Raw genomic sequence first — 22223 nt, forward strand, 5'->3', positions numbered from 1 at the left:
AAAATTTTAGCGCGAAATTCAAAATAATATTTTTATTTTAAAACTTTATTTCTTTATTTAATAGAATTGATCTTGAAAATATGCGAGGCAGCCGAAAAACTGGCCAAAAATGCGGAAAAACAGACATAAATCGGCTCAAAAAGTGATCGATTAAGCTGCGTATCAAAGTGCCACAGTGAAACAGCGAATTGAAAAAATTAAAATTTGAATTTACCGCCAATGTCTAGTGGAGCGCATACGATTTCACTACTCACCCCTAGACCCTGTGAGGAGGCCGCACAGGGTCTAGGGATGAGTAGTGAAATCGTATGCGCTCCACTAGACATTGGCGGTAAATTCAAATTTTAATTTTTTCAATTCGCTGTTTCATTGTGGCACTTTGATACGCAGCTTAATCGATCACTTTTTGAGCCGATTTATGTCTGTTTTTCCGCATTTTTGGCCAGTTTTTCGACTGCCTCGCATATTTTCAAGATCAATTCTATTAAATAAAAAAATAAAGCTTTAAAATAAAAATATTATTTTGAATTTCGCGCTAAAATTTTAGCTGATTTCAGCGGAGCGCGTTTATTTTCACTACTCATCCCGAGACCCTGTGAGGCCGTGTATTAGAGAAAAACAAATTCAAACACCCGCCAATTGAGGTGGCCGAGTGTTCGCCTGCGGACTAGTTTTCTCCGCTTGCGTACGATTTACGGGGCAATTTACGGTGATAAGAACACGTGTCTTTTTGAAGTATTTCAAAGATTTCTGCTCGTTTTTAATACTTTTTCAACTGATTTTTTTACTCAAAACTAAGAAAAAATTCAATTATTTCATTTTCCAGATGACAATCTTCGGTGGAGGCCAGCAGAAGCAAGCACCGCTTATCGGAGACTCGGGTATTCCTGCATATTGTCTCAAAAAAATCGGCTCACGACATATTTTGGTAGCCGGTGGCGGAGGAGCTTCGAAAACTGGAGTTCAGAACGAAATTCAGGTAAATTATTATTTTTTGCTTACATTTTTAATGAAGATTTTCTTAAATGAATAATAAAAACCAAATTAGAAAGTTTACAGACCCATCTCTTCACTACCGGCAGTGCTAACAAAGATGTTGGATTTCAAGCACAATTAGTCGACACTGTAATTGAATAATTAACTAAATACTGATTAATTGTAATTAATTTCCAGTTTGACACGGGTTCAATGGCCACAATGAATATGGATGTCGCTTGTGCCGTTGATGAAAACGCCGCGAAATATGTTATTGCTGCGGGACAAGATGATGTAATTTCAGATAAAATAAAACTAATTCACCAATTGTATATTTTCAGAACTGTGTCTTGTACATGACTCGAAAATTCCGATTAAATGAGCTGGAAAACGACAGTTTATGTTTCGAAATCAGTAAAGTCGCTCAAGTTCGATCGGATTATCATTCCACGAGCGCCTATCAAAAATGCGTTCGTTTCGACAAAAATTCGCGAGGAAAGATTTTCGCGACGGGCGGTGCTGATGGATATATTCGGTTATGGGATGCTCAAGTGGTTTTCCGAGCTGAAGTTCGTATTTTTTGTTAAGTTTTTGTTCTAATATTCTGATTTTGCAGAACGAAAATGCCCAACCAGTACTTAAAATTCAAGCACACAAAGCAGATGTAGATGATATTGATTTTTCGAGTGATTCGAATTCTATAATGTCAGTTTCATAATTTTTTGTTGTAGTTGTTGATTACAAGTTTTCAGTTCTGTTGGCGCTGAGGGGGCATTCTTGTGGAGTAAACAAACTGGAGAACGACTCCTTGATTTGCAGTTCCCAATTGAAATTGCCAGAGGATTTAAGGTGATTCAATCGAAAGGCTGGGACTTAAAAACACGAAATTCTCAATTTCAGATGCGATCAGCACGTTGTACACCTCTTGGAAATGCTAATGGAAGTACCGTATTCGTCGCTGCATACAATTCGATTTCAAGAGGATCCAAGGATCAAGCATGTTACTTATCACTGTGGACGTTTAATAGTCAGAGAAAAGTGGCACGTCCGATTGTGACAAAATTGATAGCCAAGAATCAGGTGAGCTTGACAAAAAATACGGGACACTTGCTTTTAGAATACTTTTTCCCAGACTTGTCACGGTCCGGGCCGGGCCGGGCCAAAATTAATAATTTTTTCGGTCCGTTTTGAAACATGTTCTGAAAAAATTTTGAATTTTTCAACTTTTTTTGGAAATTTTCTTGAAAATTGTATAGTTTTCGACTAAAATTTATAACTCAATCAAAAGGTGAATATATATATCTAATAATTTAAGCACTTTTACACTAAATTTTCGAAAATTTTCAAAAATTTTGTTAAAAAATGAGTACCCATTTTTGAATTCCGGCCCGATTTTTGACAAGTCTGATTTTACCAGTTTAAAAGAGAAAAATAAGAAATGTCGAGAAAATTATTACCTTGGAAATTAACCTGATTCTTTTAAATTGAATTGCAACAAAATCGCAATTTTCGCAATGAAGAATTAAATTACTATCTAGAATATCATTTTTCTGAGCATTCACTGAATTTTTGTGGAGTTCTGAATATCGAATCAAGGTGAGGCTGGAAATCGTAATTGTTACCAACTATTTATATAATTTACATATTTTTTCTACCTATTTGTCTTTTTTTTTCAAACAAACCTGAAATTTTCCTATTTCTGAGGTTTTGAGGTTTTTATTGTATTTCTCAAATAAAATTTTGAGAAATCCTGCTGATAGCTAAAGATAAGTTTACGTTTTATAGATTTCTTTCAAAAAATGCAAAAAGAAAAGTTTCCTCTAGTTTCAATGTTTTGGAACCAGGAGAATCATTAAATGTCTTCAATTTTCATATTTTTTATTCAGGCAATTTCCTCCTTGGCTGTCTCTGATTGCGGTAACTACACAGCTGTCGGCACAATGTCTGGAGGTGTCGGAGTATTTGATACTCACGAATTCCGTCGTCTCTACTTTGCTCCGGAATCCCATGGTCTCTTCGTCACTGGAATCGAATTCGTCTCTAAAGTTGCCCCATCAAATTGTGAAGATATTCGACAAGAAACGCCGGGAATCGCTTCAGGATTCCGTTGTGCTGTTGTCACTTTGGCTGCTGATAAAACAATGCAACTTCATCGTGTTCCTCATGCTCAACCACAACCATTTAGTGAATTTTTGTTTATTATATCATTTATTAGTTTAATTTTCACATGGTTAGCATCATTTTTAATTGTGGTGTGAGTGATTCTCCTTTTTTACTCATTTTCCCCCATCTGTGCTCCATTTTTCTGGTCCCCCGGCTCCTTTTCTCTTCTTTTTCTTTTTCTTATTTATGTTTCATTTCATGTGTCTGAAAGTAATGTAAATATTAAATATTCCACCACTTCTCCCCCTTCTTTTCGTTACCACCTAATTACTATTGTTGATGGACATTGAGAAGAGCGGAAGAGAGGTATCTATTTATATATTCAGAATTTGATGGCACCACAACCACTAACGACACCTTTTCTGCGCCCAAGCATATATGCTAATCGGCAATTTCTTTCAGTTATGGACTCCGTTTTCCCCAGTTTTTGAGATGAGAAATGGGAAATTGGAAGTGACAGAAAACGACAGAGATCTGGAGGAAAATTGAGAACAATGAACAAGACATTTGAATGGGAAGCAGATTAAAAATCGACTGAAAATTGACTTGAAAATCTAGAAAAATAATTCGAAAGAAAAAATTTTCTTGGCTCCGCCCTTTCACACACAAATGATCGTGAGCGGCGGAACCCAGGAGATGTCGGCTGCTTGGATACCGTCCTGTTTATCATTTTCTCTGCAAAAGTTTTAAATTAGTATATCGCCAGAAGAGGAAATTTTTCAATAATTTTTGGATGAAATGTTTTTTGTTCAAACGCGAATCCCTCTTTTAATCTCTTCAAATAAAACAAAAGAAAAAGAAGAGCATCATGTTATTGTGATGACAACCGGAAATTGACTCTTTCTCTCCAGATTTCTCCCCACTTCTTTTGTTTGAGATCTTTCTCTTGTTCTCACATTCCATCCGGATAGAAACAGATGTCACTATGATTCCTCCCCGTGTCATCAGATATCGTTTTGGTAGAGAAAATTGAAGTGTATTGCGGTGTATTTTATCGAGTTAATTAGAAAGATATAAGCCTCTTTTCCTTGTGTGTGGAGCAGCAGATGGTCATGGTTCACCTTTTTGATGTTCTCCTAGACAGTCGGCTACTGTCTAGGAGAACATCAGGTAGGTATTGAAAAAAGGGTTGAAAAAAGTTGAGATGGGCAAAGAATCGAACCAGCGACCTATTGCGCGCCGGTCAAAAGTTATGTTGCCCATACTCTCCAAGGTTCTAATAAACGGTGCTCACTGTGTCTGTCGCTCTCGAACTTCGAAACACCTGAAATCCCTTTTTCTTCTTCTGAATCCCCTCTATTCCATTCCGTCATTAACCTGATTACCCGTTTTGAGTTCAAAATGTTTTCCAGTTGCTCTTCCTCTAATTGATGGTGCTTCTTTTCTTTTTAAAACTGTTCGTCCCTCTGTTCCCTTCGGAGAGAGTGTGCAAGACATAGAGACGCCGACATTCCATCTGTCATCTCCCGAAGAAACGAACACTTTAAGGATTACCTTCGGAAGAGAGCATAGACTACATTCTGTTCTTGTGACAGATTGCTCTTCCGATCTGATTTAGTTTTCGAAGAGATTAACAAGTATGTGTTTGAGTTGAAAACATAACATTAGAGAGTGTGGGAACATGACAATTAGATGAGTCTTGAAACTCATGAATAAGGATGTTTAATAGGGGGTAAGAGTATAATGTTGTTGCTGCTTTATATGCGCCATACCTGATTTAATAGGCTTGTGAGTCCCAACTGAAAAGCATGTATCTCAAGAAATAGAGAAAATAGTCAGAAACAGTCAACTACAAAAATTTAGAATTATGTTTGATCTACAAGATTATGCAAGAAAGTTTTATATTTACTATTTTCATGCTGCGTGGCATACTCATGAAGTTGGTGAGCATTTTCAGCCAATATTTTTTGATACAGATTTGAAAAGACGCATATTTCAAAAGTCAAGGGAGCTATTAAAATATAATTTATCACAAAAAACAAAGTTTAGACTTTTTCTACACAATGCAATCAAGAACTGTACATTTGAATGACTTCTGAATTTGTGGGAGATGCTCAAAATTAGACATTTTCCAACCGAAAGATGATTAATTTTAGCTGCAGTTTCTGAATCCGAAGACCACGGAGAATGAAGATTCGACGTTTCGAAACCAAGGCATTTTTACGCGTATTCAGACTAATTGACCATCCTAAAACCAAAAAAAACGCCGCCACCTAATCGGATTTCCTAATTCTTTCCTAAGTAAAACCGTGTCTAATACCAATTCATGTCCAGAATACAAATGCTTTTTCCCTCTCTTCACCCCACCAATTCCCCCTAATCAAATTGATTCTCAATTGACTCCTCGCCACCACTTTTATTCATCGTCTTCCCCCTTTTTCTTCTTCTTCTTCGCTCATTTCCTCCGTCAAAACTACCGTAACCCGTTTTCATCAAATTTCATTTCTTTTCGCCCCCAGTAACATCCCCATCCGAGACAATATTTTCAAATTTAGGTTCTCTCTATCTGCTACAAAAGATGCTCTTCAACCACATCCATCGGAATCAAATCCGTAATTGACCTCTCCTTTAACCCCGCCGCCCTATAGTTAAATGATACTTGAACAAGCCGGCTGGCGGTATCGGATTGAGACCAGTAGTCTCGTATTTAATCCCCTTAACAAAATGGTTACGGTTTAAGGTAGAAAAAGGAAAGAAAAAGAAAAATGAAGTAGTTGGGAGTCGAACCATGGTCGCTCGCGCGAGAGTTCCAAGTGATACGGTCTGCGCCATGTTTGGCGAACTGATCCGGGCTCTGATAAACGTGGTCTGCAGAGGGGTCAAAGAAGAAACATCTTGAACCAAAAATTAAACAATTTTCAAAAAAAAAACCCTAAATCATTGTCTCTTCCCTTGTCTCCCTTCTTGACAGTACCGTTTTTTGAATGCTCCGGCTCCCCTCTCCTGCTCACTTACCTATGTTTTCTTGTTTGTTAAGTGTGAGAAACTTTCGAGTACTCACTAAATATGCAATGTATAGGTAAGGGTTACTGTGGAATTCAAATTTTGAATTGCTTGCTGAACTCCTGGATCAGCAGAAGGGCGTGAATTCTGCCGGGTCGTCATGTCTTGTCGTTACTCAGATGGAGCAATAGATAGCTTTCACGGAGAGGCTTTTGGGTTCGAATCCGCCTGATCGAAATTATCTTTATCTCGAATTTTTTATCCATATACCATTTTTGCTCTTCCCTTACTCAAATTCATTATTCGTTTTCAAATGATTTTCGATGATCATTATCACTGCCACATTTTCCATAAATTAGCAGGATAGCACATCCAAATTATTCTGTGAGAACTAAAGCTAAACTACACATCCCTCTATCCAAATAATAAGTTCAAATCTCAATTGATATCTCATCATCCAAAAAAGAGCAAGAAAGAGAGAGGGAGCATGGAAAGTGTGGGAGCCGGTGCCAGGTCGTGGCTCATTTACATGTTGCAGGAGGGAGCCGTGTCGTTTTATCACTCTTGATAAGACTCGTACTTACTGGTGCCGGGCAAATAGTAAAAGAGTGGAAAATAGTTTTGAAATGGTGAAGGATTCGAACTCTGGTTGGTAGGGCGCAGGGCCAAAATGCAAAGAAAATCGTTTTACTGTGTCTTTGTCCAATTTCATCCCTCGAGTTCCCAGTACAGTCACCTCATCATCTCCAGTCTGTCACAAATCCACCCCTGGTTGAAGTGGTCCATTCACACAGATAGAATGTGTATACGGTGAGATGACACAATATTAATACCTACCGCCTCTTTTCTCGAACTTTTGTCAAGTATTTGGGAAAATGAACAAAAATGAGTTGTCTGGGAATGGGAAACTGAAAACTGGAATATTGAGTGAGAAAGAAAGGATTATCTTTGTCGGAGAGTAATCTAGAGTACTTGTTTATTATAATGAAGTTGTTGCATCTTCTGGGAAGAAATATTCCAAAAGAAAGGATTCTTTTGAAGAGAAATCGAGCCCTGGACAGACTTTCCAGGTCCCTTACCTCATCCACACGGTAATCAATATGTTTTATGACTCCAGAATGGTCCGAGGCCTCTAATAAAAGTTTCCAAAATCAAGAAACGCTGAACAAATAAATGGGGGCAGATGGTGGCTATTAAACGAGGTGTTACGAGGTGATTGAAAGGTGAATGACATGGAAGAGAAAGAGTACAAACAAATCATCAAGTTATTAGGTAATCATAACTGTGAGCTCATGATAAACAGTACGCTGGGGAGGAGGAGAAGAGAGAGAACGGTGGTTGTGGTATCAGGATTTCAGTGAAGAAATCGCTAACTTTGTTATGGTGATACGGAGTTCTACATTGTCGTATGGTCTTTATTTTTGTATGATTGTGAAGAACAAGAATGGATCTTTATTTTTCTAGTTGACAACTTTTTTGTAGCTCTGCTGGGTTTTGAGATACATACGTTCGAAGGAGGAATGCTTTGAGTGGAAGCTCTGAGAATCAAAAACGTATATCTCAAAAACTATTAAAGGTATCAAAAAGTGGTCAACTAGAAAAATGAAGATACTAATTTGATCTACATATTGAAATAAAAATTCAAATATCAGTCTAACTTTTCATACTTTAGAAATACAATTCATCTTTATGAGCTCATATCTCGAAAGCAGAAAGAGCTAATGAAAAGTTGCCAGATAACAAAAAATTATTTAATCATTCTTTTAAGAAAACAGAAGTTTTAATATAATTTGTGCAAGTTGTGGCATTATTGCAGTCGGTCAAAGTTGAAGATTCCCAGAGAAATCATACAGAACGGTTCCCAACTTTCAGAAGTGATTCTTTTAATTTTTTCAGACGAAATCGAAAATTTCGGGTCAATTTTTCAGACTCCAATTCATCACCCGATCAAAATAAAAACTTATGATGAAATCCATCAAACTCCAATTTTCTTCTCCAAGAATCTGCGAAAAGAAAACTTTTGTGGAGGAAAGACGCCGCCAAAAGTCAGGAAATTAGGAAGAGCTTTATTCTCTCTCTGCCTTCCTCCGCGAGAAATTCGAGATTTATTTAGTGGGAAAAAGAAGAGTGGATCTTAGACTCTGACATATTGTGATGATGCAAGTGATGACGATTTCAGCAATAAAAAACTGGTTTTGCGACAGAAAAAACAATTGAAAGTGTTAGTTATGAAGTGGATTAGAACTCGACACTGGAGACTCAAAAACAAATCTCTAACCGCTTGAGCTACGCGATCGGTGCCCGAGGCGGTAAAAAGCTTGGACTCATTGACTACTGAATGGCGCCACACCGTAGATCCTGAAAGGATTCTTCAGGAGTTATGAAACCGTGAATGACCTAAGAAAGATGTTCCAATTCGAAAAAAAAAACCCGAGGGGTCGTGGAAAGGAGTGAATGAATGGAAGGGGTGGTGCGAGATGGAAGGAAGAGTTGAAATTCATTGCTCATGCAAATCTTATGCCGTGTGTCTCTGTATGTATTTGTATGTGAGTGTGAGAGTGCCCCTTCCAACCATTCTCATTCAGTTTTTCGTCGTTTTTCGTGTCTTCTTGTTTCCTTGCCTTTCTTCACCATCTTGTTCCAACATTTTCTCGATTTTTGTAGCGTTTTTACAGTTTTTGTTTGGGGTATTGTGGGAGATTGTTAAGTTTTTTGAAAATTCTGTGAATCTATCAGATTTCAATTCAACCAAGAGAATTTCTTACTTTGAGACCAACTTTGAAACTGTAAAAAACAGCTACTAATTTCAATTTTCAACTGATATATAATTTTAGCCGAGACCTCCATTTTTGCAGTTGACAACTTTTTAGTAGCTTCTTTTGGCTTTAGGATATGAACATTTAAAGTCAATAGGGTTATTTTATTTTTTGTAGAATGGGTGAGTTTGAGGGCTTGTCGCAGCTTCCACAAATGTTCGTAACTTTTTAAATGTTACATTTTGAGCACATAAAATTTAAACCTTTATTTTTCATAGTTTACAGTTTTTGATAGCTATTCTAGCTTTTATGAAGGTTTGAAGATGGGTTGATAGAAGGGAGTGAGAGTGAGAGAGCGCAGAGATTCTAGAGTGTTCAACTTCACTTCAAAATCAAATTTTAGAAAAAAGTTGCCAACTATGAAAATGAAGATCTAGATTTGATCTGCAGAAACCATGTTAAAAAAGACTCACAAAATATGCCTACTTTTCAGTTTTCTTGAATTGTATTTTTGAACATAGCTTCTGAATTCTAACGTCATCTGATATCCTGGTAAACCTCGATGTCTCTAGACTCATATCATTCTCAAATTCCTATTTTCACTATCTGAATCTAAAAGAAAACTAAAAATAAAGTTTCAGGAGCCCCCACCTCCTGGGTCATCCATCGGAATCCATATATCCACCCCCTCCCCTATTCTATGAGTCCCATGTCTCTCCCATCAAAAAAGAAGGCGTGGAATCATCCGAAATCTATCAAAATGGGCGTGTCATCAGCCATCCATCCGATTGGCCACCCAGTGGGATACGGTAGCTTCGCGAGAGAAGTCGAGAGAGACGCAGACTCGCCGCCTCTCCCTGCCAACACATTCCGGCTCCTGTGTGTGACCAAAACGGGAGAGACCTAGATCGAAAGAGACGGAGACATTGAGAAGCCCCGCCCCCTTTTTCACCTCTCTTCCCATTTTCAACATACAACACAACACATCCTTTCTCTCCATCCATCCCTCCTCCCCCTTTTTCTATAACAGTAGTGTCTACTCCACCAGTTGCTCTTCCCCCACCCATCATCTGATGCTCATACCTTCCACATCATCATCCACATCATCATCTTCTTCTGAATCTTCTTCTGAATCCATTTCACTGCCACTGCTGGCTGATCAAAACCTCCTTCCGAATTATCATCTTCATCATCATCTCGCCGAAATGGAAGCCAATTATGCGCAGGTCAGTCGAAAAAATTCAGTGATTTCAATTCTGATGAGGCCTACATTATACAGCGAGTAGGCCCCAAAATGAGGGGGACCGGGGAGGGGGCACACATTTGAATTTCAATTTTATGCCAATAAGAATCAACCCTCACTTCCAGTCACACACTCACTTTTTCCATTTTCTTCTGCAACTTTGACGTTGAACTGTTTTTAGGTTTTATGATATATATTACTGTAGTATAACAGCTTAAGGATTTGATCTACTATGAATTAATTTTTTTTAATGAAGTTACTGTAGTTTATTAGAAGTTTCAATCATCGTTTGAGCATAGCTTCTGGATCATGTGGATTTGATCTAATGAGGATCTTGAACATTCTTCTTTATTTAATATACTGATAAGGTTATAATGACATCAATTATTAAATTTAAAGCTTCTCAATTCCGGATTTTTTTTTTTCTAAAACTCAATTTTCTGATTTTCATCAAACCAAAGTACTTCAACTTTGCCCAAAACCGTTTCATCAAGCGCCTCAGCTCGTTCCCACCGGAGCCCCGCACCACAACTTACATTGACTCCCAGTTACGTGATAAACGGCCCTCCTAGATGTTTACCGCTAGTTGATCCCTACCGTAACCTCTCAACGTCATCATCTATCATTCTATATCATTTTCTCTGAAATCCGATTATTATCATCACTCTTCAAGTACACCTATACAGTATAACAGTTCCTCAATGATCGTCATTTCTCTGTCTCTCTCTTTTTCCGATATTGTCAATAACTTTCGTGTCATGTATCATCGAAAAACCACGAGTCGGTGTGGGAAAAATTATGTACATGTGGCCTTTTTTGGAGAGAAGTGACAAGAATGAATGAAAAAGAGAAAATGTAGAAAATTAGGAGGACAGATGTAGTCCAAAGGGGAAAAAGGCGTTGAGAAGAGGATTAAGATTGATTGGTCTCTTTTTGGAGGTCTTTTTCTTCTTAAATGTTCATCTGTCCCTTTAATTGACTAAGCTTTTGAGTGAAAAAATTGGATTTTTTGAAAAAAAAAAATCTTCCTTTATGTCTTATTTTCAAATCACATTCTATCAGTCTGAAAATGTTATTTCCAAATTCAGCTCGCTGAGAGCTTTCGAATGAGTATAATCATGCCTTGGTTTGAAGCTATTTGGATCTCACCGCGATGATTTTATGGGTTACTGTAGATTTCGGATTTCGCGCCGGGACCCAACCTTCTCCAAACCCTATCATGATTATACTTTTTCGAACCGTCTCGATAAGCTTAACACGAATCAGACATTCGCAAAGACTTTAACTAATAATTTACAGGTAATAAAACCGACGTGTGAAGCGTTTCAAGAATGGCCGGTCTATCATCAACCTCAGATTCAATTCATGATTCCTCCACACGATTGGGGCTATGCACATCTTGCGGCTCCAGCATTCCAACCTCATCATTCTCTCTCAACTCCTTCATCTGCAGCAGTGGCAGCAGCCACCATCGCATCTCAAAGTACAGTACTACCACAGACTTCAGTGGTAACAAGTACACCTCCATGTCTGATGAAACAAGAGATGAAACAAGAGATTGAGAGACCTGAAATCATCCAGAGACTCATGCCCCCATGGCCTCCTTATCAGTTTTCATGTGATGATAATGTGGGTCCGGGAGGAAATCAACAGTCGATTTCGGATATTTCGGATGATAGTGAACAGACGTGTCCTGATGATTTGGAGGGATTCGCCAAGCAGTTCAAGCAGAGGAGAATCAAATTGGGGTACGTTCTCGTGGAAAACGGTTTTAGGGATTTTTCTCTTGGTTTGGGGGTCCAAAAGGACGGTAACCAGATGAGGGCGGGAATCGAGCAATATCAAAACTCATAGAATCTTCTCCACGCTTTTGAATAGTGGAATTTAGGCTATAACTGTTAAATTTGAACATTTTCTATCTATTCAATCATTTCTTGAGATTTATAACATTTCGATTTTAGTTGAACATCTTCAACTTTGGCCGTTCGTAGACTAGCTTACACCTTGAAAGACAAGCAATTTAAACAGTGCACTGCAGTGAGAAAATAATTGGGGGAAAAAGTTCAACTTCGAGAGCATGTAACAAAGTGTGGTGTAGTATATACTTTACAATTTTAATATAACTTTACAGATCAAATCTAGATCTTTGTTTTTCTAGTTGACAACATTTTGATAGCTCATCTAGTTTTTGAGATATACGTCCTCAAAGAAAGAGTCCCAGAATGGGAAATCCTAGAGATGTTGACAAATACAAAAAACCTTGAATCATTTTTTTTAATTTGAAAGACCTAAAATTTCTTATTCCAGATACACACAAGCAGACGTCGGTGTTGCTCTCGGAACGCTCTACGGAAATATATTTTCCCAGACGACAATTTGTCGATTCGAAGCGCTTCAACTCTCTTTCAAGGTTTGTTTGTTCACTCACTTTTTACTCCTTTTCGGTGAAATCCGTTCTCCTTTTTTGTTGCCGACTGACAATGACGGTCTTGAAGGAAAACTAATTGAACAAGACCAATTAAAATCAATTAATTACAGAATATGTGCAAACTGAAGCCCCTTCTGTTCAAATGGCTTGAAGAGGCTGATTCGACTACTGGATCTCCCAACTCAACTTTCGAAAAAATGACGGGACAGGCTGGAAGAAAGAGGAAGAAGAGAACGAGCATTGAGGTGAGCTCACCAAAAATTCTAAGACAAATATAAATATTTTATTCTAGGTTAATGTGAAATCTCGTCTGGAATTCCATTTCCAAGCAAATCAGAAGCCAAATGCGCAAGAGATTGGACAGGTTGCAATGGAGTTGCAGTTGGAGAAGGAGGTGAGGATTGGGGTCGGACATCCGGACATCCGGATAGTAGGAAATTCAGACAGACATCTGGACACCCGGTTGTCTGGATATACTGACACACCTAGTTTTGCTAGAATTTTGATTGAAAAAATTAAAACGTGGACATCAGGAGACTTGACTTGAACAAACAGACGGACTGCGGAATTTTCGAAAACTCAGATTTCGCAAAAGCATGACATCCGGATGCACATAAGGACAGAGAGACTTCTAGTTTTGGGGTAGCACAGACAGTCTTATCTCGATAAATTTGATGAATGTGGACATACGGACGCACAGAGATTTGTACAGACAGACAGATACAGACATATATCCAGAAGGTCAGATATCCAGGCTCCCAACAACACGGAAAATAAGAATCTGGAAAATTGAAACTTCTCTCCCTCAACTCTATTATCTTTGCAGGTGGTCCGTGTCTGGTTCTGCAATCGTCGTCAAAAAGAGAAGCGAATCGCTCCGAATCAATACGACGGACCCCATCCGATGTCCCTTCAAAACGGTTATCCAATGCCAACTGATCTGTTTCCATATCAAGCAGTTGTCAGTCATTACGCTCAACAATCTCCCTCGTTAAATCAACAACAACAATGAGCAAACGCCGGTAAATCTAATAATGTATAAAAAGTGCGCTCCATCGCATTTTGTTTCGGTGGAGCGCGGTTGTTACATTGACCAAACTATTTTTGTTTTTTTCTACTCGGAACTCTTTAAATGTCTCTCTTTTTCTCTCCTCAAATCATTTTGAAATGGGTATTCTGTTTATTTATGATAGATATGTTTCGATTTTTATTAGTACTTTTTTGACTTTGTGTTTTTTCTGTCTTCAGAATAAAAATATTTTTTGAAAATCAAAAAGTTGAAAACCACAAAGATATCACTTTCTTCATTGACAGTTGAATTCGTGACAGCGTAGCCTATGCGGCTGCACTTTTGCTGCCACGCATTGGGTCAGGGGTTCAATTCCGGCCTATGATCCAACTTTTTTGTTTTTCTTCCCAAGCTGAAAATAGGTCAAACGATACACATTTCTCATCTCCGCTCATTTCAAAAATCAATCATGAACATCGAAAGTGACATCTTTATATATTTCATTCATCCCATTTTTGACACCTGTTCATTCTTCCACCATTCACATCTGCTCATTTGACTGTCATCACTCATTAGAAGACATCCGTGATCATTCCGGAACAGAAAATGAAAAAGAAGAAGAAGAGGGGGCTTGAGGAAAAAGAACAAAAAGAGGGAAAAGTTGCAAAAATCTGGGATTTTCGAGGGCACACGCGCGAAATCAAACGTTGCGTGGCGGCGGGTAATGAGGCGATTTAGAAGGTTTTGTAGGTTACGCAACATCTGAAGATACCTGAGAATATGTGGTTTTTTAGTGTTGGAAGGGACTTCTTGGAGTTTACAAAAAATACAAAAATAGCTTTCCAGCAAGCGGACTCGAACTAACGACCCTTTGCATCTCGGTCCAACTTCCGGATCTCACCTAGATATTTCACTCCGTTATTCTTTCTACCGTAATCCATATTTCTATGAATGTTTGATCAGCCGATGAGTCCTCTCCTCACACCTTCTCATCCCTTTTTCGGCCATTAATTTATTCGTTAAAAAGAGAGAGAAGCCACGCGCACCTTCGTAAACACACTCACCCAACTACCGTAATCTGGAGGGAGGACCCCGCCCCAGGAGACCGCATAAAAATGGCAACATTCCCTTAAACCAAGAAAAAGACATTACCATGTATTATATACATTTATCCGTCTCTTCGAAACACTTGCGCAACACCCTTCGAAAAGCCGGTCTAGTGTCGGAAGACGTTTGTCGGATGAAGCTGTATAAAGGTTGCCATAGTAAAATGTTGATTCATTTGTTCAACAAAAGACCGAGAAGAAGGAAGACGACGACAGTTCAAAAAACACAATAGGAGATTACGGAACAGGGGGAAATAGAAGAGAAAAGGGAAGGTGATGTTTTAAAATATGAACGAACGAATAGTTTAAAAATAAATAATTAGTAGGCGATTGGAGCAGCAGTGGTGGAGGCGGAGTCGTGGATTTCGATTTGCGAAAGTTTCCATTGCTTGTCTGGAAAAAAAAGAAAATTGAGAAAATGGAAGAAAATTTGTCAGGGAGGGATTTAAAAATGCTCCGCGGAGTTCTTGTCTTTCCTTTTCGAGAAATTCAATTTCCTCTAAAAAAATTCAACTTTCCAAATAAAGATATTAGAATAGTTCTCGGGTTGAATCAATTTCGATAGAAAAATTACAAAAATTGGAGCTCAACCAATACCGATTTTTCAAGTAGACTACCCTATTACGCGTCCAACACGAGCCAGCCTTCTCAGACCACCACTCATGGCGTGCTAATAAATCAAAGCAGGTGTCACAAAACGAAGACACTGACGCTATACTATAGAAGATACTGTATTGTGCACATTCAGTCAAGTGTCAATTTGAATGACAAAGTGAGGAGTCCCTCCCACTAATCCTCTATTTTATTGACGACAGTTACGATCTTATCCACTGTTATGACAAGTTCAATACGGGTCATGTTTAGGGGGGAAGCAGGACTCACTCGACAACTTTGAATACGTCTTCTGAAGATCTTTCTCTCTCGCTTCTTGAGTTTTGACTTCCTGTTGAAGACGTCCGACACGTTTGTTGATCGCCTTCAGCTCATGCTCTCCGAGACGTCTGAAATTGGGATTTTCAGGTTTTGTTAATAAAAATGTGATGCTTACTCGAAAGTCTTCTTCTCAATATTTGCCATTTCGATCTCGTTGGAAACCTCTTGATACTTTTTGCACAGTTTGTCATGAATAGCCTGGAAAAATGGAAGATTTGAGTTATTGAGAAATCTGGTTACAGAGCTAAAACTTCCGATTTTCTGAAAATAAAATAAAACATTGGAAAGTTATGATTTCGAAGACAATTTTGGAAAATCATACAGTTCCGAGAAACTTAAAGGAGAAAAACAGTGTTTTCCGATTTTTCCAGTCTTTTTTGTTGGAAAATTCAAGCTTTTTGAATCGAAAAAAACTACAACGCTTCTTCTCTCTCCCCCTTTCCCCGTTTTTTTCGACAGAATGCGATCTATTTACTTCCACTAATTTATTCCTTTTCTCGGGCTTCTGCCTGCTTCGAAACGCGTTTCTCCGCGCCGAGTTTCCCAGAAAAAAGAGAGAAGAACACACACCATAAATTACTGTAATGTCTTCTTCTTCTTCTTCTTTTCTCTTTTTGACCTCCCACCCACTTCTTCTTCTTCTTCTTCCTTCGAACCTTTTCAACATCACTCACCACTACTCACCAATTTCAACACCACAGGGGGGAGCCCACGGGTCGAAAGAGATATGGGCGTTTGAATGACCAAGAAGGGAGGAGTAATGAATAGAAAGGGGAAAAACCAACAGGCGGGTCATTGGCAGAAGAAGAAGAAGACGAGAAGATGACCATAAAAACGGATCGGGATGTTAAATGGAGAAGACATGACCGTTTGGAAGATTAGGAGGGAAACAAGTGAGAAAAACAAGAGGAGGGAGAGAAAATTGGAACATGGGAAAGAAATAATTACTGTAGAATCATAGAAAACCAGGGAAAGTAGGTTCCTTTCGGGTGAAAATAATGAAATTTCTCAGCGAAAGTGCCAACTATTTTGCGGAATACTGAAGTTTTCAGTATGAAAATGCTTATTTTCAGATGAAAAGACATTGGTCTACCTGATAACCTCCCAACTTGACTCTCAACTTCTTCTCGATCTTTGCCGCCCGCTTCGCCCGTTGATTCATCCATCCACGATACATTTGGAATTCATCATTCAACGCCTTCATCTGTTCTTCTCTCGGAAGAATAGCAATACGTGTGAACTTATCCTTGCTCAACACCATTTCAGAAGTACACTGCTCAACCACTTTCCACATCATTGAATTCAATTCTGGTCCAGCATCAGCCTCCTTCTTGATGAGTTCAGCAGCTTCATCAAGATCTTCACGAGAATAGACAACTTCTGGAGCCTTGTTATCAACATCCCATGCGAGAAGTCTACTCATTTCCAGTTTAATCATGTCGTCAGCCTTCGGAAGATCTCCAGAAGCATTGGTTGGGCGAGTTGCCGATTCATTGATCTTTGATGGTTTTGGAAGGGATCTCTGAACGACTTGAGTTCTCATTTTCAGATTTCTAATACGAATCTCTGCGTTTCTCTTCGCATGCTTTTCAGATCTCTCCGATGCATCCTCAACCCATTCAGCGTCTTCTTGATCATTATCATCCTCAACTGCTCCTTCAACCTCATCATCATCTGGTCCGACAATTTCGAAATCATTTTTAGGAGTTGGTAGACTAGCGAGTGCTCTTTTGAGATTCGCCTTCTGTTCCAGAGAAGATCCACCGATTTCCTCGTTTATACGCATTTGATCCCTGAATGGAGTGGCGGCGACACTTCCCGGAGTAGCAAAAACTCCCGGTGTGGCTCCTGGAATCTGGGATTGGGTGCCTGGAGTGGCGGCAATTGCATGAAGAACAGTATTCGGAGTGGCCACAATCTTTGGTGTCGGAAGAACACCTTTTCCGAGTTCCGACTCGTGTAATGGAGTATTAAGTCCTCCTTTCAACACTGATTCAGTGTTCTGTAGAGCGATTATATTCTCAATTTCCATTTGTATAGTGTCCTTTGGCATCGGAGTTCTCATAGTTCTTGCAGCCACCGCGTTAGCTCTAGCCGACTCGGTGTAGTCGGTAAGAAGACCACTGGTAGCAGTTCCATCGATATATTGACGAACACTGTCAGATGCATGTCCGATTTTAACGATTTGCTCCAACTCGCGATCAGAAATTTGTGGTTCCGGAAGTACCAACTTCGAGCGTTTTTTCTCTTTGATATTGAAGACAGCGTCGGCTTCTCCTTGCTCCTTTCTCTTCTTCAATTTCTCTCTGTCCTCACGACGCATTTCCATCTCAATCTCACGTCCACGTGGCTTCTGGTGATCATCGATAGCACGTTGATTGGCGTCTTCAACGACGTATCTGTCATCTGATGGATCGTGGAATCCGGCTGGAACGTGCTTCTCGAATGGAATCTGAAATATAAATAATTTGTAGGAAATCGTTGGAAGTCAAGGTGCGAAGGGATGAACGTGGAGTTTTCAGAAGAAATTCAAAATGAATGGAAAGGCGACGCCTTACAGATTTGGACTTTCTACAAACCTCTTCACTGTAATCAATTTGATTTCGTTTCGGCTTGAACTTTCTGGCGAATGCCAAACCAGCAGCCCGCATTTCTCTTCGCTTCTGAAGTGAAGCCAGACGACGAGCATCAGAAAGTTGACGTTCACGAGCCTTTCGCTTCGCCTTCTTTCCTTGAGTATTCGCCAAACGAGCACGAGCTTCTGACAACATTTCCAGCTCATCATCATCCATATCAATTGGATCGGGACGGGCTGGTTTTGTCTCTGGAGTTGGATCTATCTCTCCTGGCTTCAATTTTCTCGCTTCTGTTGCTTCTTCATCAAGTCCTTCGGCTTTTCGTTGAGCCTCATCCAGCAAATGTTCGTATCTTTCAAGGCATTGAGCTGATGTTCGGCCGACAATCGGAGCGATGGTTCTCCATTGTGTTGGCATCAATTTGGCGAGATGAAGAAGTTTTTCGTCTTCTTCGCGTGACCATTCCGTCTTTTTGATTCCGGGATCGAGCCATTCGAACCAGCGAGCCTGAAAATAAGGAATTATGTGAGAATTTCCGAAAAAAACTTTAAAACACGAGCATTTGAATTTTTTCTGACACAAAACTACATTAAATTACACGAAAGTTACTATTTTCAGGAAAAATGATGTGATTTTTTTATTAATACAAATTTATCACGAACTATAAAAATTTGTTCGTTACCTTGCACTGTTTTGCTGATTTTCTGTGCAACAACGACGCAATACGACTCCACTGATTCTTTCCGTACTTCATTATAGCGGCTTTGAGGATTTCATCCTGAAAAAAACATTTTGATTCCGAAAATCAGTCGAGATGATTTCTATACCTCTGTGTTTTTCCAAACACCTCCTTTGATGATAACTCGCACCATTGTTTGGCCGTTTAGCTGAAAAATAATAGATTGAGAAGAGAAATTTGCTGAAAACCATAGAAAAGAGTACGAGTTCAAAAACGATATGAAAAGGCATCGGTGAGGTTGAAAAAACACATAAAATCGATACTTTTCCGAGCGGAGAACAATTATTTTTCTGATAAACGGAAATTTATCTAATTTACTGCTGAAAACAAGCGGCAATCGGAAGAAAAATGTGTTTTTTTGTCGTCGCCATTTTCGAAATCGTTAAGGTTGGCCGAGAATACGACACACTCGGCCACGGCCTTCGCAGTCGTTTTTCAGAAAAGGAAAAAGAAAAAAAGGTTTTTGGAGTGTGGAAGAAATAGAAAGAAGTATGACGTTGTGGAAAAAGAACTCTGAAATAAATCGGGTTGAGAAGAGGTCGAAATAGATGTTTAGTCTAGAAAACAGTAAAATTTACTTAAGCATTCTCAATAAAAACCTTTTTTGGCTTCTTCTTCTTTCTTGTGAAAAAAGAAAAAAGTCCAATATTATAGAGAATCATCTCAAAACAGTTTTCTAATTTTTTGCTGCCAAGCAATAGTAGAAAAACACCAATTAACTAAATTTCAGACAAGCTTAGCATCTTATATGGGAAAGTTGGATTTTATTATTCTTATAAAAACATGAAGAAAAATAATATATTCTGAACCACGAAAGCCAGAAATGAGATTCGGTCTTCAGAGACCTAAATGGAGAAATATAAAATCTCGAACTCAATTCGTTCAAGTTCAGAGACCCTATTCTGAACTTTGCATTTTGAATCCCGTCTCTAATGTTCTATTTTTAGTCCGAAGATCTGGATTCTCGTAAACCAGCATCATTTTTTTCCCGGGCCATTGCCAGATCGCCTACCCTTTATTTGACAATGAGTGGTCCACTGTCCACCTTCTGTGTCATCATCAGATGTCCTTCTGTGTGCCCGCGAAATTCGAACATTGATACCATCGATTCCCAGTCAATTTTCTTCCCCATATTATTCCTATTTTGATCCCTCTACGCGCCAGAATGCAACTGCTGAAACTCCCATTTATTGTCCAAAAAAAAGTCTTCAAGTCTATGCAACTTTTCGAACTGATGCTCTTGTCATTTTGTTCTCAAAGAGCAAAACGAACAATTTTCCAATTCAAAAGTTATCTGCTGAAAGATATAAAAAAAGTTTGCACGAAAACATACAACCAAATTAGCAGTATGATTTCTATCAATACGGGTGACGATGACTTGAAACCAGTGGTCTCTTTCTCTTCGGAAGATCTTATTTTGATTCGAGCAGTCCGTGACGGAATAGAAGTGATTCCGATAAATGTATTTGGAATAAGTTCCTTTTGTTGGTGAGTTTTCTACTGGAGTTTGAATCAAATCTATATCATTTCAAAGCTTCAGCATGCGTTCTGGCTACTTCGAAATCATGGCTAATGAATCCAACATCCAAACATTGCTTCTATCATTCTATAACTACGTGCACGAATTCCTCGGACCTTCTCCCGAGTATCAACTCAGTGTAGAGCCCGAAGGATTCTTGCCCAAAATAAAAAATGTGAACGTCACTAAGCTTCACTTTAGACAATGTCCAAGAGCCAACGTATTGGAGGAATATTTTAGTTGTTCCCCAAATCAGGAATGTGTTTTCTTCAAAACATGGGCGCAATTTGAATTTATGACACAGTCAAAAATTTGTGATACAAATAATTTGAAGTTCGATTGCCTCGGCCAACCAACTGATCAAATTCTAGCTGACTTCAATGGACGAAGTCTAGTCTTGGAACTAACTTCGATTAAAGAGTCAACGATTATCGAGTTCGTTAATCAATGGAGATCAAATCGAAAATATCAAAATTTGGAATTTGTTCACATTAATCTTTTCCGAGAATCTTATGAGGATCCTCTAGAACTTATGGAGGAAATTGGAGTGAAAGAGAATGGCCTGGCAGTTTACCATTTCAAGAATAGGTCAGAAAGTTGGGATTATCTTATCTAGTCATTATTTCAGATTGGACATTGAATCCAAATGGAAAACTTCCATAAAACAAAAAAGTTGGCATTATGTGGTGAATGAGTCAACTGGACACGTCGCCACTATTTCAATTGGAACAGATCAATTTCATTTCGCAGCTTGGAGAATCACGGAAAAGGAGTTTCTAGTGGGACACCCGATTCCGAAGGTGCCATCCAATGATGCTTGAACTATAATGTTAAATTGCAAAAGTTCTTCAAATAAAGACAATTTTCAATGAAATTATGTTATCATTCCAAGCTCATTCCAAGCACAAGACTGCTAACATCCTTCATTACTAAATTTCCTTTTCTTATTTCTCGTTTCGATAAACGTAAAGAGAGTGAGAAGCAAAGATCACACACGATAGAGGTGAAATTTAAAAATTGGGAAAATCTTCCATTTCAGGTCAGGACATCTACAAATCTGCTGAAAGCGCTATCAAAGCTATTGAATCCTTCATATTTCGAGAAAAAAACTTCTGAATTATAGACTATGTATCAAACAACAGCCAGACTGAAGAGAAAAAGTAATTCTGAACATAATTTTACAGAAAAAAAACACGGCTATGGCTTCAATCACTGGTTCAATAAACCTACAATAGACGGAACAGTATAGCCCCGCCCATTTCCCATAGTAAATATGGCGAATGGCGGAAACCGTGAGATGTCGGACACATTGCTAGGTGTGGGTATATATATATAACTTGTCGATTCATATATAGTTGTGTAGGAGTACACAAGACAGGATGTTCAGCGATGAGCGTTCGGTGACTGGATGATCAAAAATGGTCATTCGGTGACTGGATGTTCAGCGATGAGCACACGGTTATAGCATGTTCAGTACTGAGCACTGAGCATGTCAGCAACCAGAATAATCAGAAGTCCAGAAATTGAAGAGGAGGAGTCCTCGATAACCCTAGAACCCGAAAAGGAGCCCATGAGGAGCCAAGAATCGGAGGAGGATTCCAGACTCGGAGGAGTCCACGAAGAGGCGAGAATCGGAAGAGGAGCTCACAGCCCACAACCGGACGAGGACCCAGAAAGAGAAGCCCATAATCGGAGGAGGAGCCACGAGAAGCCCACAGTCGGAGGAGCAGTCAGAATCCGAGGAGGAGGGGAGGAGTCCCGGGAAACGTGGACGCGGTGTTGATCTCGATATTTCACTCTAGTGTTTACTCATAACCCATTTTCATTTTAATC

At 39.0% G+C, this 22223-nt stretch overlaps 5 protein-coding genes across 5 annotated transcripts; 4 read left to right on the top strand and 1 right to left on the bottom strand.

Moving 5' to 3' along the window:
* Positions 1 to 826: 826 nt before the first annotated feature.
* GCK72_002652 (uncharacterized protein) lies at positions 827 to 3233 on the top strand (the record flags this gene model as incomplete). Its single annotated transcript, XM_003112232.2, has 8 exons — positions 827 to 979; positions 1060 to 1125; positions 1174 to 1269; positions 1317 to 1544; positions 1592 to 1680; positions 1728 to 1824; positions 1876 to 2055; positions 2862 to 3233. 8 exons carry the CDS (start codon positions 827 to 829, stop codon positions 3231 to 3233), a joined length of 1281 nt encoding a protein of 426 aa, XP_003112280.2.
* Positions 3234 to 9910: 6677 nt separating this feature from the next.
* GCK72_002653 (uncharacterized protein) lies at positions 9911 to 13520 on the top strand (the record flags this gene model as incomplete). The annotated part of the gene is made up of 6 exons (XM_003112100.2): positions 9911 to 10063; positions 11380 to 11828; positions 12388 to 12490; positions 12619 to 12753; positions 12801 to 12902; positions 13335 to 13520. 6 exons carry the CDS (start codon positions 9911 to 9913, stop codon positions 13518 to 13520), a joined length of 1128 nt encoding a protein of 375 aa, XP_003112148.1.
* Positions 13521 to 14942: 1422 nt separating this feature from the next.
* On the bottom strand, positions 14943 to 19004 carry GCK72_002654 (uncharacterized protein; the record flags this gene model as incomplete). Its single annotated transcript, XM_003112238.2, has 7 exons — positions 14943 to 15016; positions 15506 to 15624; positions 15672 to 15754; positions 16650 to 18008; positions 18136 to 18639; positions 18815 to 18910; positions 18960 to 19004. The coding sequence occupies 7 exons, from the start codon at positions 19002 to 19004 to the stop codon at positions 14943 to 14945; spliced, it is 2280 nt and encodes a 759-aa protein (XP_003112286.2).
* A 1215-nt stretch (positions 19005 to 20219) lies between these two features.
* On the top strand, positions 20220 to 21006 carry GCK72_002655 (uncharacterized protein; the record flags this gene model as incomplete). Its single annotated transcript, XM_003112158.2, has 2 exons — positions 20220 to 20359; positions 20412 to 21006. The coding sequence occupies 2 exons, from the start codon at positions 20220 to 20222 to the stop codon at positions 21004 to 21006; spliced, it is 735 nt and encodes a 244-aa protein (XP_003112206.2).
* An 873-nt stretch (positions 21007 to 21879) lies between these two features.
* On the top strand, positions 21880 to 22173 carry GCK72_002656 (uncharacterized protein; the record flags this gene model as incomplete). Its single annotated transcript, XM_053723531.1, has 1 exon — positions 21880 to 22173. One exon carries the CDS (start codon positions 21880 to 21882, stop codon positions 22171 to 22173), a length of 294 nt encoding a protein of 97 aa, XP_053592176.1.
* Between the last annotated feature and the right edge of the window lie 50 nt (positions 22174 to 22223).

The sequence above is a fragment of the Caenorhabditis remanei genome, chromosome I, assembly GCF_010183535.1.
Source record: "Caenorhabditis remanei strain PX506 chromosome I, whole genome shotgun sequence".
Classification (NCBI taxonomy): domain Eukaryota; kingdom Metazoa; phylum Nematoda; class Chromadorea; order Rhabditida; family Rhabditidae; genus Caenorhabditis; species Caenorhabditis remanei.